The sequence below is a fragment of the Protopterus annectens genome, chromosome 2.part1 (assembly GCF_019279795.1).
Source record: "Protopterus annectens isolate FY-2018-M chromosome 2.part1, PAN1.0, whole genome shotgun sequence".
NCBI classification, from domain to species: Eukaryota; Metazoa; Chordata; order Ceratodontiformes; family Protopteridae; genus Protopterus; species Protopterus annectens.
The window spans coordinates 921,066,374-921,086,103 of NC_056729.1; the positions used below are offsets into that span (position 1 = coordinate 921,066,374).

General features: G+C 37.2%; 1 protein-coding gene across 1 annotated transcript in view; it reads right to left on the bottom strand.

The window, feature by feature from the left end:
• LOC122794919 (NACHT and WD repeat domain-containing protein 2-like) overlaps positions 1–19,730 on the bottom strand; it is a 1,236,179-nt gene that overhangs the window by 401,604 nt on the left and 814,845 nt on the right. The window contains exon 19 of the mRNA XM_044063511.1: positions 13,529–13,662. Coding sequence (XP_043919446.1) covers positions 13,529–13,662 — 134 coding nt within the window. The remainder of the gene's footprint in view (positions 1–13,528; positions 13,663–19,730) is intronic.

Sequence of the window (19,730 nt, forward strand, 5' to 3'; positions counted from 1 at the left end):
GCTTAGTTCTTAGAATACCTTCTGCTACTTCATGTATATTATGTTTTCTTCCTTTTTTAATTTCTCCAAATCTTTTGAATTTCTAATATCATGACAGGAATGGGCCCCATTCCTAAGTCAAGTCATGATTAAAGTTTATGAAATTAGTAGTGTTTCAATCTTTGATGTCAGCCAAAAGTGATTTTCACAGCACCCGCAATGTGCCCACCAATGACTCCTGCAATTAATACGGAGTTACATGTATTGGTAACATATCTAAATATCATTGTATATTCTTTTTTATAAAACCCATTGCTCCTACTACTATTGGAACTGTCTGGGTATCTTTCTTCCACATTTCTCTCGTTTCTGCCTGCAAATCCTGATATTTTATAACTTTGTGCATTTCTGTATGCAAGACACTGTAGTCACTGGATGTAGCGATTTCAATGATCAATGCTACTTTTGTCTTCTTTTCATGGACCACTTTATCTGGTTTTCTCACATCTATCTTTTGAACTGTTGGTAATAGGTGATCCCATGTGATATAAACTTCATTTTCTATGATGCTTTGTGGCTCATGTTTCCAGTGTTTTTCAGCCACTTCAATACCATAATGTTTGCACAATCCCCAGTGCAACAATCTTGCCACATTATTATGCCTTTCAGTATACAGTCCTTCTGCCATTAGTATGTCGCAACCTGCAACAAGGTGTGCAACTGTTTCCAATTCAGTTTTACAAAACCTACATTTGTCTAATTCTCCCACATGTTCAATGGACTTTGTAAATCAATGTGTACATAGCCCAATATCTTGGGCTGGCAATATTAACCTTTCATCTCTTGGTTTGAGTTTGCCTCTCCTTAATCATTCCTGTGTTCGGTCTGTATAGCTGTTGTTATTTTCCTTAAGGATCTGCATCCAAAATCCTACTCTCTCTTTATCTCTTGAACCCCCCCACCTGTTTCATCATCCTCCAGTTCCAATGTGAACTACAGCTTTCTGCTTGTGCTATGTACATGTGCTTGTTCTGTTGGAAGGATCAACTTGTCCCACTTCACCATTGCCCTCTTCCCATCCCAGATAAATTCCTTCAACTCTTTAATAATTATTGCCCACAACTTCTCATCTGTTTGATAAAAATCTATCTGACCTGTATATAAAACTAAAGGGACTAAAATATTTTCACTGCTTGTATCTTGTTATACATATCATTAAACAACAGCTTCCAGTTTCTCAGTTTTTTCATATTATATTTTCTTTAGTCTCTTCTCACATATCCTTAGCTGCTGTAACAAAATCCTTTTTAATCCATGCTCCTAAATATTTCATTTTATCATGTCCCCATAAAATATGGGTACTGCTAGAAAAATCCATGTGTGGGCACATAGTTTACAGCTACATCCTTTGTTTTATCTTCATTCATTTTATACCCCCAAAACACTTGAAACTGTCTCAAGATGTTCCACAACACTGAGATGTCCTTTTCTGGGTCTTTCAGGTACAAAATAATATTGTCTGCAAATAAATCCAATTTTTTTTTATTACCATACTAATTATACCCTTGAGTACTGCGGTGGTGGTGATGCGGTAGTGTTGTCGCCTCACAGTAAGATGTTGTCCTGTTTGATTATCAGCTACAGCATCTTCTGTGTGGAGACATGCATGAATGGGCGTACCTTTGTTAAAGGTTTGCGTCAGGGCCGGCAACTCTGCACATAAAAATCTACTGCCAATCATTAGTGGACCCGAGTTCCACTGTGGTGACCCCTAACCGGGAAAAGCCGAAAGACACAAACAAACAAACTAATTATACCCTTGAATTTCTGAGTCCCTTATTTTCCTTACCAATGGCTCTAAATATAAAGCAAATAACAGAGGAAAAAAAGAGGACATCATTGCCTGGTTCCCCTGCTCAAACATAATTATCTGAAAGGAACCCTCCAGCTCTTTAAAATTATGCCTCAAATCCCTCATTTATCCCCTAATTAACCTTATTAGTGTAGCAGGGAATGCAAATGCTGCTTCCATTGCTTTACTCATAAAATCCCAGTTTACTCTGTGGAATGCTTTCTCTGCATCAAGAACCTAAAAGAACAATGGTATTTTTTTACATTCTGCTTCCCTCTGGATCAGCATTGTTCTATTAATGTTGTCAAATATTTGCCCCCCCCCCACAAAACCACATTGATCCATATGTATCAATCACAGCAATACCTTTGCCATTATATTAGCTTTTATACACATATCCACTTTATAATTCTGTTTTAAGATTGAAATGGGCATATATGAAGCTGGGTCTGATGGGTATTTATCATTTTTAGGTATTGCAGCCACCACAGCTTTCTCCAAGGATGTTGGTGCCTCCCCCTTTTAAAATACTGTTATACAAAACCTTTCATATCTTTACCAGTTTGTTCTCTCCTAGCTTCCAAACATGCACAGGAATATCATCTATTCCTTGAAACTTTCTTGCAAATTGATTTGGTTTGGGGATCAACATGATAAGAGTTGGGGATTGACAGGATGATTAATGTGTTATCTCGCTGACACATTGTACAGGGTTTGATTCGCACCTTGGGAAGCATGGTTAGGTTTAAAAGGCCCCCTGCATTCATTAGCCTCATAATCACCTAAGAAACCTATGTCATCATTTGTATCTAATCTCCTCCTATCTTAGCTACTAATTTTTGAGCTTCATCTACCTCTAACTTTGGTATACGTCCTCCATAAATATTTTCATTTGTGTCCTTGCTTGATTTCCACATTTCTCTGCTTTTTACAAATGTTCATACAATTTCCAAAATATCTCCAATACACCTACAGGATATCTGGTTATTCTTCTTGCTATAGGCTCCCTAAATTTGGTAACATCCCTTCCTACTTTCTGTTGCTTAAGTCATTGTGCTAAATGTTTTTGTGCTGTGGAGTTATTATCAAAAAGGGTTGCTTAACAGCGATCTTTCTAAACTCATGGATATTATCCTGATACTTGCTTATTTTCTCTTTAGCACTCAGCAGTTGCATCTCTTCTTGTTCTGTGAGATGCCCCTTATTCTGCAGTACTTTAACCTTTGTCATTCCTCTAAAGAATTCCTGTTACTTCTTAACTCTATCTCTTTTTCTTTTATGTATACCCTATTTATAAACTCCACTTTCATTTTATCTTACTCACTAGCTATAACATCTGAAGAAATTACTATCTTCCTAATAACTCTTGAATAATTTCCACTACCCATTCTATAAGTTCCTCTCTTTTTAACAGGTAAGGGGAAGCACCATTTTCTCATTTTTACTTCATTACCCTGCATTTTTACCTTAGTTGGTACTGGTGCATGATCTGAAATAGTTATTGTATGTGTGTTGAAGCTTTCAATTAAATGCACACATTCCTGTGAAATACAATTTCTATCTAATCTTGCCTAGTTATTGTACCTTGGAGACTAATATGTAAATTCTCTCCAAGTTCTTACTACTAAATTCACATCTGTCATATCAAATATTTTCATAAATTTCTTCAGAAATCTACACTCTTTTGTCATACTTTCCCTTCAAGGTCCCCCAGATACATCCTCACTGTCGCAAATCAAATTCCACTCACCAGATATCAGCAATATTCCCTGCTAAAAGATGATTATTTCTACCAAAATCTTCTTAAGCTACATAACAGCAGTTTTAGGTGGAATGTAAATACATGCCCGTGTAATCCTCTTCCCTTGTCAGTAGCCCCTAAGACAAATATACCATTATTATCTTTTTTCCTCTTCTGTCACTATTGGAGCTCTTCTAGCAATCAATATAAGTACTCCTCTCTTCCTTTGTCTTTGATACTGCTCTCAATATCCATCCTGAAATCCTTTCTTTATTAAATTCACATGCTCACTTCTTTCCAAATGTGTCTCCTGTAGCATAGCTATTTGCATTTTGCATTTCTTAATATAATTCAATGCTCTTTCTTTTTTGTCTGTATCTTTGAGGCTATTCATGTTACAAAATAATATGGATAAAGTAGACATTATAATAAAAAGTTATTATTCCCACTTATTATATATGACGTTTTTTTAAATGTCTATTTCCAGCTTTTGCGCTACATGCACCCATTAATGTTTGGCAGGTTAATGTCTTATATAGTTGTTTCTTGTCATCTCCATTTGAACCTATGTCACATTTTACAAAACTTTTTATTTTAATGAAAACTTTCGAAAAAAAAACACCACTCAGAACACCCCCATAACCTACTAACTTCAAACAAATACACAAAACTATATACATTTTCAATAAGTTTAGCCCTCCTAATAGGAACAATTTTCCCAAATCAACAGCTGCAACCACAGGCATTACCTACCCTAAAATTAAGACGATCCACTCTATGATGCATGTTATAGCCTGAGCTCTTACGCACACTAACTGCTGTTTGTTCTTGTCTTGTCTTTATTCCTGCCCCAGATGTGAAAAATGGCTTGTATGCTTGCAGAAAAAAATTACTTTTAGCCTTAAAAAAGTGGTCTGACGCTGTAGTCAGCTTGTCTTCGTGGAAATATAAAAACAAAATGTACAGCTTCCTCAGATGCAGACTTCTCAACTCACACAGAACATTTATTTGCTAAAGAAAAACTTTTCATTATGTTCAGTGTTCTCTTATTTACTTGCTTCTACAAAAAGTTTCTTATTAGATTAAGCCAAGGGCCGTAATTCAGACATTCATCTATACAAAAGTTAGAGAAAACATATCAACTCTGCATATATTACAATCTGTGCACTTTTAAATCCCAACCTCCACCTCAAAAACCCAAGATTACAGCATATTAACTTAAACATGATTTTATCCAGCCTTTCTTCTCTATTTACATTGTAATACCTACATTTTATAAAACTAAAAAAATATGAAAAAAGGTACGTACTTGTTTACTTTAGTATCTTTATCACCTACAGCAATAACTGAAAATGCTTTACTATAAAACATGCAATGTACATCATAAAATGTTTTATACAAATACTGTTATGAATAAACTTGTTTTACTTGCAGTTACTTTTAAATACATGAAGTGGGGTATAGGCTTTTCAGTGTCCCAGAAGTTTAACAAAGCAAAAAAAAATCCAGCCTTTCCACTTTTTCTTGTAAAGCCATATTTTACAAATGTGACTGATGCTTTATAATTTCACACTTACTCACTAATTTCAGTGCTGGTGGTCTTCTTCCTGTTCATCTCCATTTTCACATCTGAGACCCAGGTTCAAGTCCAAGGTATCCCTGATTCCTCTAGTCAACTCTTGTTTTATTTTTTTCTATCTCTTAAGTATTTTCCTTTCTAACATTGGAAAAGCTTTCATTGGCAAATTCTCTCTTTATTAGCTTTATAACCAGTAGAATGAGAAGAAAAGCCACCTTCTGTTTGATAGCTCACTTTTTGTAGGACAAAGTTCTGTATTTCCACCTTAGCCTGTTCTGCATCAAAAAATGACTTTGAACCACCTGAAAAAAATATTCTGAAGACAGCTCGATACAGCAGCTTGAAACTTACACCTGCCTCTCGGTATTATCTGGTAGCTGAGATAAATTTGCTTCTTTTCTGCCAGGTGTACAATGAGTAATCATTTTCCACACCCTACTGTCTCTATTTTTTAATACTTTGCCCTTCTGCCACATCTTTGTCGGGCTCAACTCATTGCTGGTATGATTGCATCTTTACTAATACAGGTCTTGGCTTCTTTCTCATGGCTAGGGATGGGGCATACACGTGATGTTCCCTTTCAATTAACACATCCTGCAGTGAAATAGCAGTCCAGTTCTGATTTGTGCTTTCTTAAAATTAATACAGTCTGTTCTTTCCAGGTTCTCAGGCACAGCAAAAAACTGCAGATTCTCCCTCTGCACTCAAACTCTACCATTTTTTGAAACAGCTCTTCTTGATCAGTCTCATACTCAACCAGCTTTTTCTTCATTTTGACCTCTCATTTTTGCAGTTTTATCAATTCATGTTTATAGCTGTTTAAAGCCATTTACATTTTTCCAGCATTTTGTTATTTGAGTTGATATTCTTCTTCAGTGTTTCATTTATTTTAATCATCTATGAGCACATTTGATTTATTTATTTTTCCTTGACTACTGGAAGCCATGTTTTGTACCAAAACTGGAGGTTGAACTGCTTTTTGCTAAGCAGCTGGAGAATTCTTCCCAGTCAGTGTTTTCTCTTCACCTTTTCTAGATGATTTTATTTCAGGGTCTTTAAGGTTCCTATTCTTTGCTGGCATCCAGGCGGTGTAGTTACTAGCCAGTAACAACATTTACTAAAACTGGCTTAGTTACTGGTTCTTATCTTTCAGTTTCTTTTTTTACACTGGAAGAACTGAAGTTAAGTAAATATAACATTTGTTTTCTGATATGACCCGACTGTCTTAAAAGTTATATAAAATAAAACAAAATGTTAAATTAGAGAAGAAACATAAATATTCTTACAGCCCTTAGAGGTGACTGGTTTCTGTTATTTCAGAAGAAATTAGACAGACTTTACCAGCAAGTAACCTTAGTTCTTCTGAAATGTATAAATTGTTCTTCTGCGTATAGAACATAAATAGTTATTTAACCTTTTGGAAGACATTTATAATACCCAGTCTGAAATACTGTGCATCATTTGGGAGCTCTAATCAGCACAATGGCAGAGACAGGCTACAGGGAGTTCACAAGAGTAAAATACAAATGGCACACAGCCTCTCTTAAAAAGCTTATCAAAAGAGACTGAGGAACTCAGCACGTATAGTCTTTAGAAAAGGAGGTAGGAGGACCTGACAGAAAATTTTAAGTACCCAAAAAGTATTCATAGATACTGAATGCTGTTTAAGTTCATGTTTAGATGGTTTAACCTAATCATATTAATAGAAGGAATTAAACAAGTAAAATATATGAATTAGACAAAAGGAGTCATTTTTTTTAAATGCAATTTTTTGCAACACTTTCCCCCCACCATCTGTCAACATCATTCCCCTCCCAATCAATCCCTTTGTTCCCCATCACTGGGGCAAGAGTCAGACAGCGGGTACTACTATCTAAATTGTTATCAGGGGTAGATCATATTTTCTGTTTTCCCCTTGGCCCTATCTTGTGTCCTCCTGGTTAGGTGGCAGACAGAAGTTTCAAAGGCCCTTACAATGAGTGCGTCCCTCACTTCCACAAGGGGCATTCCTTCCAAGAGCCCCCAGCCTCCCTCACAGCATCACAGGGTGAGCTCCTTGGTCTCCATCAGGAAGATTACATCCTGCGATGTGTCCCTGAGAGCACACAAAGCACTCCCACCCTCCAGAAGTGGAGTGGTGAATGGAACATACCTCTTCATTCCTTTTCATCCTCACCGGGCTTCTCCAATACCAAGGCTGATGACTAAACCCCAATCACTTGAGTCATAGTCAGTCACCCAAAGTACTGGGAGAGAGCACATGCAGACAGTGGGGGAACATACTTGACCACTGTGCTGCCACGTTGACATTATTCAGTACATACTAAACTGAAAGAGAGTAGTCTGGCAGTTGGCATATAGGATTAAGGTGTTGTTAATGAGCTGTTTCCTATGGTCTAGTGGTCCAGGATTTGATTCCCTCAGCCTCCAGTGTCTAACTGTGTGACTTTGAGCAACCCATTTAACCAAATAGCAATCCCAGGCTAAGTCTGCAAAAGGCCCACAGAGATCGGTGCTTTATCCTGGTAAAGAAAAAGCAAATGATAAAAGAATAGACACAGGGTGCATATATTTTCTGCAAAAGTTAGCCCTTTAGGGGCTTTTCGAAGCTACCCACAGTAGAATAATTTCAAATTTGGTAAGGCAGTGAATTATACAAGAGTGGTATCTGGTAAATAAATTATCACTTGCCAGCCAATTCAAGATGAATTTTGGGAGTAACTAACAGTCCCTTGCCAGGAGAGTGAAATGGCTGAGCTGATGCATAACACACTGAGGTGCTTTACGCAGTTAACATTCCTCATCAGAAAACATAATGATGCAACAAGTGCTGCCATCTGGCTCCAGGAGGATAACAGATCATCTAGGATAGTGCTTAAACTTCATACCCTTAAATGAGTTACAGCATATTCCCATTTAACTAATTATGGGAAAGGACAGAAGCCATGGAAAGATTTACAGTCACCTGAATGGTCATTTCCACAATGCTGGCAAGACTGAGTCTCAAGTGAGTATTCTTCATTCATTTAAGGATGGTGTTCAGACTTCCTTCTAGGGATATAATAACTGGTATTTAGTTTTGATAGAAGGAAAGTCAAAAAATGGGTAAGATCGGTATAGCAATGATTCTTCAAACTTCTCTTTCAAATGACCTCTGCAAATGGAAGCATGTACACAGTGAGCTATTGAAGAAACAGAAAAGTTCTTACAGTCTTTCAAGATTATTAACTTCTGCTAATTCAGAAGAAGTTAGATCATCTCCATCAGGATGAACCCAGGATAGAAACCAAAGAAACCCCACATTGTGAAGTGTAAGTATATTCATCCCAGAAAGTACAATTTATATATACCCCAGAAATAAGAGGCAGACCAAATTAAGAGTGGGAGATTGAATATCTATGTTCCCACTAACGTCTATCAACATCTTAATTTCACTGGTGTCTAATGTTACCAAGTGATCAACGAAGCTGAAACAAGAATAATAATTATCTCTTGTAACCAGGAGATTATTAACTACAATGGTCTGGAAGTCTCAGTGCTACAATAACTCATGAAACCAGGCAAGTAAGGATGAAAGAGGCCATAAGTTTTTAAAAGGAGTCAAGTTGCTCAAACACTTCTTTTCAATAAACTTATCATTAAAAGGAAGGTTAGACATAGGACAGATTTACCAGATTATGAGAAAGCTTGGTTTTAAGAACAAGAGTAATTACGGCCTCTTGTAAAGGTGCAAAGACTACTCTAGTCCTTAGAAAAGTATGCACGATATGGAAAAAAATCACTAGGCCAAGTACAAACAAACAAGGCAAACCAAGACTAGATGGACCTGAGTCAAATCCATTCATGATCAGGTCCAAACATCATATCATACTTGTGATTTCAGAATAACCAATACAAGGGAACTTACTTCAGAATCAGTCCGAGTGCAGGTTCAGTGCATGTCTCTACACAGACTCCTTGAAGATCTGACTGCCTAATTTGTTCAGCCTTATTAGAAAAGAATGTACAGCAGCCTCACCCTCTGAAACAGGAAAAGCTTTTCAGTTCTCCACTTATACTACAATTTGTGGATTGTCCATAGCCCCACAAGTATTGATAGGCTGTTTGAAGCAGCTACAATCTCCCTGGATGGAAACAGCAAAATATCTCTCTAGTCAATGGCACTACTTTCTTACCCAGAGATTTCTGACTGGTAAAAAGAATTATATTTGTGAAGACTAGGTTAGTTAGGACCTAAGAAGGGTGAATTATATCCAAAAGCACTCTCACCACCCCATATTTTCTGAGGGCAAGGAACTTCAGACCATACATGTTTCCCTTATCCTGCTAATGCAGGGTGCAAAAAGCACAGGACAAATTGATTTTGAACATCTGTGATAGCCATATAGTAGGCCAATACCAGCTGCCTGGAAGGTATTGCAATGTACAATACAAAGGCTGATTAAATGCAAGAGACAATTCAGTAACTGTTGCATTACATGACTTCCTAAGTCTAAGATGTTCTTGACTGGGTGGCCTTCTTAGGATGAGAGCCAAGCTGAACCAGACAGATGTCCATCCAGAAGAATGACTACATCACCAAGTCAGAGATGACAACAACTATTTCTCCAACTTGGCCATTCTAATGGGTAGCAGAGATGATAGTCTGAATATACCCTGATCTCCTCATAATGTATAAGCAAACAATACTGATTTGGCATTGATTCATATGCTGAAGTCATTAAAAATGAATCAATCTGATTGTCACAACAATAAGCCACTCAGAAAATTAATTATTGTAGGAATTATTATTTTTTCTTCTAATTGGAGGATAGCAAAATGCAGCTTACAGTTAATGCCCCTCTTCCACTGACACTTGCATTCCTTTGGGAAGTCATATAAACTCAAGTACCACTGAATCATGACTTCTAACTTATTCAAATTGTAAAATAAAGTCAGTGAAAAAGAGACATGTTTACAGTCTTGCCAGTTAACTGATTTATGTGAAGTTACCAGAAATCAGATAAGCTCAACGGCAATGAACATTAGATGTTTTGAAAAAAATCAGAATTCATGATCTGTTTTTCCTGCCTATAGAAAATGATAAGTCATAATATTTCCTCTGGCAGATACGTGTTATGACCTAGTCTGGAGTTTGAGCAGTTTCAGAGACAAGACATCATTCATATAATGACACGGGATAGAATTCATTAGTTGATAACAAAAGTAACACATTGCTAGGGTCAAAAGCCATATAAAAAGTTGTGTTAAAAGATGTTAATAAGTGTAGTCTTGGGAAAAGGAGTTTGCAGTCCCTTTATAAAACCAGAAACCGGACTGCTAATATCACAGACAGCGAAGTAATAAAAATCACACCTGTATTATAAATGGAATTTGAATAACCTGATGATTTTGAGTGGCATTAATTACACAAATATCATCTGGGGTTCTTGGATATGTAATACACCCACTGAGCACAAATTTTATGACCTGATAATATCGGGAGATATGGTACCAATGACTGATTCTGCTTCTCGAAACAATAACATTAGCAGTGAAATACATATTACATTACATCCCCCACTAGGACTGTCTACCACTTAGCTTTGGGACTTATTGTGGACTCATATATCAATCCCTCAAAGATGGCAATAACTAGTAATGACTGTTCAAGAATTTGTGATCAATCATTAGTTCATGAGATAAATGGTTTAAACTGGAATGCTGAAGTTCAACTTGAGCCATTATTAGTATGGCAGTCTTATGAAAATAAATGTTCACAGATATGAATATAAAATAAAAACAAATAAAAAGTTAGACTAACTGGTCAAAATCAAGTCTTGCCACCATGGTGGAATATGAAATGAAGTGAATTACTCAAAAAAAGACAGGGAAGTACAAATCTTTCAAAACTTCGGCTCAATTTCTTTTAACAAAGAATGTAATAAAGCTTGTAAACAACTGAAAAAGGTAATAAGGGAAACTAAAATTGCAAATGAAGAGTCACTAAGAACACTGACATGAAAAAGTTTTATAACTAGTTTAACAGTGCAGAAAATGCTAATACTAGACTTGGTCCAACTTTGAAAGTGCTTCAGTAGGGAGATTTTGAATTATTACTATAACACATTTGTTTTATTAAAAAGTGTTGTTCTTATTGAAATTTTACTTTCTGACAAATCTCAAATTTCATGTCCTATTACTGAAATTTTGCTGAAATTTTGACTAAACAGTGTTAAAAAGAACAACGGTGCTGGCCCTAGTTTGTTTCCAGGATGTTTCATTCATACTCTCTCCTAATCATATGATGAATCCACTAACTTCATTATATAATATAATATGATCAGTTCTGTCCATGGTGCACAGAGTTTGGTAAAATTGTGATAATACATAAGACTGTATCTCATGAGGTTAGTAGCAATTACCACTCGATAAGCCTGGCATTACATCTGGGCAAGTGCTTTGAGAGATCCCTACTATCTTTACTAAATATTCAGGATAATTTTACTTGTGGACCCAAGTCAACATAGCTTCATGAGAAAATGATCCATGTTAGTTAAGCATTAGGCAATGGACTTAGTGTGGGAGTTGCAGACTTAGAACTATCTAAAGCATTCAGCAACATCCTACAAGCAATAATAATAGATTCCCTGGTAAAGCAGGATATTAGTCCATATATCATAGAATTGGTAAGATATTGGTTAAAACATAGACACCAACATCTTACAATATGTTCCTAGGTTACTATTGGAGTTCCTCAGGGTTCTGCAATGGGCTCCATATTGTTTAATTTTGCATTTTCCTTCTTGACTACTAATTGTTCTTACTGGACGGCCAAGTATGTGAATGATATTAAAACTGACGCATTGTCTGGCATCCATTTCGTATGTGTATACCATTTTTGGATGGTTCAAAAAATTTAGTCTTAATATTAATTCATCAAAAAGTGAAATAATGTATTGTGGTTCTTTTAGACTGGATAACTACATTATACAAAAAGTTTCAGACTACAAGGGCTTTGGTGTACATGTAAAGTCTAATCTAGCATCCAAGAAAAATGTACATACTGTTAAGGCAAAGGCTGTGTGTGTGTGTGTGTGTGTGTGTGTGTGTGTGTGTGTGTGTGTGTGTGTGTGTGTGTGTGTGTGTGTGTGTGTATGTGTGTGTGTGTGTGTGTGTGTGTGTGTGTGTGTGTGTGTGTGTGTGTGTGTGTGTGTGTGTGTGTGTGTGTGTGTGTGTGTGTGTGTGTGTGTGTGTGTGTGTGTGTGTGTGTGTGTGTGTGTGTGTGTCTGTTTGTCATTGGACTACTCATGAAAAAGTTTACATCTAGATCTATAGCAGTTGTGAAATTATATACAATTTATCCCAGGCCTATAACTGAATACAGTACATTATTTTGTTTTTATTCAAGAGGACAGATTTCAGTTCTTAAAGTGTTCAGAAAAAGTTTACTAAACTAATTATGGAGTGTAAGAACCTTTCATGTCATGAACATTTAGTAACACTTATTTTCTGTAAGTTATTTTATACAGGTAGACTTTGTCTAACATATAATTCACTTCATGAAGAAGAAGTATGGTTTCTGTTAAATACTGAGCTGTTGCAATCAAGTTGGATAGCATGTAGTGAAAAATAGACTTTTCAAATAGCAAAATGTAGAACTTCATCAAGAACACCATTTATTACTCAAAATATAGTAAGATCCTGGAACAGAATTCCAATACAGGTCAGGTAAAGTTTGGTTCTAGCATTTAAACCTTTATTAAGGAGCTTGGTTTATGATGCTCTTTGACCTTTACATAGTTTCACAAACCTATGTAAATATGAATATTACTTTATCAAAACATATTGAAAAAAGGTCTTAAAGGTTAATATAATGTGTGTCAATATATTTCTAGATCTAAAATGCTTAAGTAGCATATAGTATGTTTAATAAAATTATTTAAACTGACAGTCACATGGACTACCCAAACTGCAAATGTTGGCACACATTAGCACAGCTATGTTATTTCAACCATACTAACACAAAACAAAAATTGGGAATCATTCATCCCACACCTCCAATGCAAACATAATAACGCTAAGTTACAACAATATAAAATCATTGGGGACATTATCAAATTCACTGATATATATGGATTTGGCAGTCTGCATGGCTAGGTGTCTGACTGTTTGCTTGGTAGGCATATGCAGAATGAATACAATTATATTAATGTTTAATGTTTTAAGAATACAGACAGTTTGTAATCTGCTAATTTTACTTACAGTGAAAATGATAGCAGATCTGTTGATTGTATGAATAATCAATTTGTGACTTTGAAAATGGTAACAAAACAATGGATTGCACAAATACTCAGTCTGTGACAAAAAATGAAAATAAAGGCATGGAATCACTGACCTGTATGCAAACAATACATAGTCCCTTAGAGAATTCTGAGAAACCACAATAGAGTGATCCTTGTGAATAGGGTTATCTCCTGGAGACAGGTCCACATGATGAAGCAATTTGCAAGATTTTGCCAGATCAAAAACCTGCATGAATAAAAGGAGAAAGTTAACTTTTTCATCCCTAACAGTAAAGCAGTGTTTTCTTGAATAGTACATTCAACATTAAAATGTCTGTTTGCTATAACTAGCCTTGGCTCAAGAAAAATTACTGAATCAAATTAATAAAGAGAAACATGCATTTTTGTTCTTTTTGTGAATTTGAAACATTGTTAAAAACTAAATTTACTTTCAGTGTTATTCAGACATTTATAAAAGACTCAGTTCTAACTATAGTAACATACAGCACATATAAAAACATAAAAACAAAGTAATTGAATTTAAGATGCTCAAACAGATTTAAAATCATCAATTTCAGTATTTACTCCACAATGTATTAAAAGTATTCATATGGATGAAACAGTGAAAGGAAAGTGTTTGTATAATAGTAGAAACAGGTGAAATGTTAATGGTGGATGGTAATGTTAGTGATAGAATCTTGACTGTGACCCAGATGACCTAAGATCAATTAGCAGCTCCGTCACTGAAGAAGATGGGGTGGTTTGTGAGGGAAAAGCAGCATTTTGTTGGGTCACGCATTCCAGAGGAAGGTGATGGGACTTCTATCTGTGAGTTGCCCATCTCCCAGTGATGAGTGAATACTGGAATTGCAAGACAGATGACCATTAAAATCAGCATTTGAGAGTAGGATTGAAGCTGATGGACACTGAATGCAATGATTATGCATGACATCAGCATTTCCTCCCAGTTATGTCAGCCCAAATAAAATCCCCTGCATACACAATATATATGATAATGAAAAAGGATCCACTCCAAATTTCCCCATCCCTCATCCCAACCACCAAATAGATGAGGCAATCCCCACCCTAGGAGGGGTAATACAAATGATACTAAGGCTAGGAGCAATAGACAAGAAAAGCACTGTATGATCAGCTGGAAGGCACACCATGGGGAGACAAAAGGAAAAGGATATCTGATTGATATAGTCAATTGAAGTGCTGCAGTTAGCTCCTGCACAACTTCCATGGGTCTATGTTCAGCCACCAAATGGAAAAAGCATTGAAGAGCATGTCTCATTAAACATTCTGTTCACTGAGCCATTTAAGTAAGATCGCATTATGGTATGGATCAGGAAATTTTCCCTTTCCGCACTGTACTGCAAACTCAGAGTTGGTATATATAATTAGTGGGGGGGGGGGTGCAGCTCCCCACATGAGGAGTTTTGCTGAATGCCATGTTTTAAATCTAATCACATTCAGTGATTTTTCCGTTCAATGGCTGAACATATAACCACCCTTCACTCTTCAGAGTAAGCAAGTCCCAGTTCTTAAGGTCCTTCCTTGTACACTATCTTTTTTGCACTGTCCCTACCTTTGTGATGTGTAACCCACAGCATGATCTTCAGAAGTATACACAGTATTCCATACGGAGCACTATCAATGTCATCTATACATGTGATAGCAGCTACAAGCACAATGATCCAAAAACAAAGAAAAAGATGCAATGTCTTTAGGAAACAAAACACTTTAATTTTACATTTTAAATTTATAGTTTTGGAGTCCTTAGCAAATACTCAGTATAATAAATATAGAGGAAGAATTAGGATGGCTAGAGTACGATGGTAGGTTAGACTGAATGCCCACTTTCCACCAGGACTCAATAATAGAGAAGAATTTATAATGTACTTAAAGAGAAAAGGGTTGAAACATTAAGTGTTTTTATATATGTTTATATATTTTAAGTATTAATCCCAATGTAAAAATATGTTCTGCTTAATATTTAGCTGTGTTTACCTTTATGTTTAGTGGGTTAAAATGCCATTATTATGAAATATGTGATTGATGATGAAATGTTTTGGTCAAGTGATAGTTTGTTAGTATTTAAATGGTGGAGAGTGTGTTTGAACCTCAGTCTGAAGAAGTCTCTTTAAAAGTTTGAGTGAGATGAAAGCGCTAACTGCAGTTCTGTTTTTAGTTCTGTGGAATTAAAGTGTTTTGTTTCCTAAAGACACTGCATATTTTTCTTTGTTTATCAATGTCATCTATGACATAAGGATATCAGTCTGTCTTGAGTCCAGTAACCTCATTACAAACCTCTGTATTCTGCAGACCTTGGTCACAATCCTCTGGAGATGACCTGTATGACTCAACCTAGATATAATAATTCCAATAATAGTTTCTTCTTCTGGTATCCTACTGTGTCATCCCCTACCATGTACGCAGTTCCAGGAATTCCATCTACAAAGTATAGAGCTTTTTGCTTTTCTTGTGTTAAGCTGTAGTTTTCAGCTATCAGCCCTCCAAGCAAGCCCAAAAAAGGTCATTTTGGAAGCAAGTCTGTGCAATCTGTACTGTCCATTCTCATTGTCATTGTTGAAGACACTAGTATGGCCATCCAACCTCAGTATGACATCCAGAATGGACACAGTGAATGAGGCACAATTACTACTCAACTTTATGTTATCCAGTCATCCCACAATCCATACATTTCCCACTAGACCACCCCAAACTAGTACTTTCCATTTCCTTTCAGTCAGCCCAATTCTTGACCCACTTGCACTTCAGCTTTTGCACTAGCCTTCTATGAGGAATAACATCAAATATTTTTAAGTATAGTTACATTTCCTCTTTTTGGTTATTTTTTTTTTACCTTAATGACACAATGAAACAAACAGATCAAAATGAAATGATAATATCTCCACTGTGTGAATCTTTGCAGTTTTTTTATGAATGTGACAATTAGCTTCAAGGAATTTTACCAGCCCAGTACATCCCAAATTATTTGTCAATAACCCCTGGAATGATGTGAGAGTAAAAAATGTAAATCTGTTTGGCTCCTTCGTTGACACTTCCTTGTTCAATAGCAAAATACTAATCATCTGCCAGTCATCATCTACAGCTTTAATTTCTATGGAGAGAATGTGTAATTTTACTACTGGTCTGTCATGCCGTTCCTTCAGCCTTTTCAACCATAGGTGAATTTTTATACTTCCTTACTTGAGGTCACTCAGATGCTTTCTATACCTTTTCCCATGTCACTTCTTCATCTGAACAGTCTAACCACTAATGATGATACTGAAATCTCTTTCCTGCTCCTTTACCAAGGCAAAAAAAGTATTCAGTGCTTCTTTCTGTTCTCCAGCCTCATCTTCCCTCTCCCCAATAACCATGTATCAGGATAAGTCCTTCTTTGTTCCCCAATATAGCTGGAGTTTACTTAGACCACCCCTTAGTCCTGTAGCTTGGTCTTCTCTGAAGCCCATTCACTTGCTAGATAACTCTGGCTGATATTTTCTGCCACTAGCACCAACCTGCATTAATCATCTTTTCTAACATCCTCAATGTTTACAGATGAGTGACTCATGTCCCAACAATTTCTTCCTTCATCATATGATCTCACATTCTTTTCTGTGTTCTTCCTTAAGGTACTTTACAGTCCCTCTAATAGCATCAGTCCCCTTGACACTACTTTTTATTTTTATCCTGCTTTTTCCCGGGTTAAAATCCTATTGTTTCCCTATTGTTTCAGATCTCTGTTCTACCAGTCAGTCCTACTTTTGTTTCAAGACATTACTCCCACACATTCTCATTGTCACAGACAAGGTCAACAACAGTCAATGCCTCATAGGTTTCATCTCGGATTGCTCCAACCTGGCTTTCATTAATGCTTCTGCCTTTATCCTCTCACTTTACATTGGAGATAGGCACCTGTCTTAGTGCTGAAAGAATGAGGCATTCAGTTTCCATAGTTTTTTTTACTTCTTTGCATATTTGCTAGTTCTGCTCCTTAGTTGTTATTTGCTATTATTATTATATATAGATATCTGTTTTTGTTAGTCAGCTATGTGCATTTCCTCTGCCTACCCTACACATGACACCCCCCTTCTTGTCTTTCTTATTGTTTATTTAGTCCTTTCTGCATTGTATGTCTCTCTCTACTATCTACACAGACAGTGTCTCTCCCCTTTTAGTCTTCCTGTTTCTACAGTACTCCTTTTATACAGGTAGAGCCATACCCCATTCCCCATCTCAGTATTCCTTGTATTCAAATAGTACCATAATCCATCCCAACATCTGTACTTTTTTTCTTAGATAGCATCATACATCTTCCCCTACCGCAGAACACCATACATCTGTCCCTGTCCCAAAACACTTGCTCAGGTAATAATATACATCTGTCCATAGCCAGGTAGCACCAAACATCTGTCAGTATTGTAGGACTACAGGTTCATAGGTTCATAGATTCATAGGTTGGTACTAGGCTATCAGCCCTAGGGCCTATACAAGCCTAGCCATAACAATTCCCTGGCTATTTCTTCCCACACTATTTACTTCCCTGGACCCCTGTCTAGCAGGGCGACTGACGTGATCCCCAGGGTGAATTTCCTTTCTCCCATCCAATCATCAAGGTTCCTTTTGAAGAGGACCAAAGAGGCACTCTGCTTGACATGTATGGGCAATCTGTTCCAGAGTCTGGGGATTCTCTGGGTCAGGAACCTATCCCTCCAGCATGTTTTGTTTATTGTGATGACAAGGTTTAGATCCCTGGAGCGTGTGGCTCTGAGGGATTGGGATTTCTTTAAGTGTAGCATGTCCAACAGCTCTGGGTTTGACATGGCCTTGTATGTTAAGCAAAGATCGCCTCTGAGCAGACGATATGCGACAGAGTATAGCTGGAGTTTTTTAAGGCAGTCAGCGTAGGGCATCTGCTTTTGGCCTGTGATTCTTTTAGTGAGGTATTTCTGTGGCCTTTCCAGTTGTTGCAGATGTCTTGAGAGGTACATACCAAACGGGGCATTGTATTCTATAATGGGTCTAATGAGAGATGAGTACAGTGGGACAATGACCTCCTTTTTTCTGGATGAAAAGCCCTTAGTGATGAGGTGTGCCACATAGAAGGATTTCCTGACTGTTGTGGCGATGTGGTTATCGAAGGTGAGACCACTGTCCACCTGTGTCCCTAAGTCTCTTATCAAACTTTCGGTGTTTAGTGTACTGCCACCTATATGGTAATTCATGGATACATGTTTTTTCCCAAAGGGGATAACTATACATTTCTTGGCACTGAGCTTGAGCCCATGGCTCTGGCACCAAGCATCTGTTTCTGTAAGCCCCCTTTGTAGAGTATCCACATCATTTGGGATTCAATAATGGCTCCCAGTTTGCAGTCATCTGCAAACTTTGTTATCCAGAGTCCCTTAGTGTTGGCCTGTACTTCAGAGAAGTAGATGCCAAACAAGAGCGGTCCCAGGACTGAACCCTGAGGTACTCCACTTGTCACTTGTCTGGAGCTGGATTTGGAGTTGGCTACTTTTACAATGTGGGTTCTATCAGTAAGCCAGCTAGCAACCCATTGGGTGATGTAGGGATTAATGCCCAGCTTAGTAAGTTTATCTATGATTCCAGAGTGGGGGATGGTGTCAAAGGCCTTGGCAAGGTCTAGATAGGCTGTGTGGACCACCTTACCCTTGTCCATGGCTTTGGAGACTGATTCGAAGAAGTCAATCAAGTTCAGGAGACAAGATCGGCCCTTCACAAACCCAAACTGGGTGGGGTCCAGTGTTTGAGGGTTGCCAATGTCTTTGTTTATAAGTTCCATGATAATACGCTCCATGGCCTTGCAGATAAGGCTTGTCAGACTGATGGGATGGTAGTTTCCGGGATCCAAGTTGGATCCCCCCTTGTGGAGTGGGATAACTGTAGCTGTGCGCCACTCAGTATACCGTATTCAGATAATACCATACATCTGCCACTACCACAGTATTCATGTATTCAGGCAGTAGCATATATTTGTCACTACTACAATATTCATGTACTTGGGTAGCACCACTCATCTGCCACTACAACAGTATCTATCACTACCAAAGCAGTCGTATTCATGTAGTACCATACATCTGTCACTACCACAGTACTCAGGTATTCAGACAGTACTATACATCTGTCACTACCACAGTACTCACGTATTCAGATAATACTATACATCTGTCCCTATCACAGTACTCAAGTATTCAGATAGTACTATACATCTGTCACCACCACAGTACGCATGTATTCATCTAGTACCATACAGCTGTCACTACCACAGTACTTAGATAT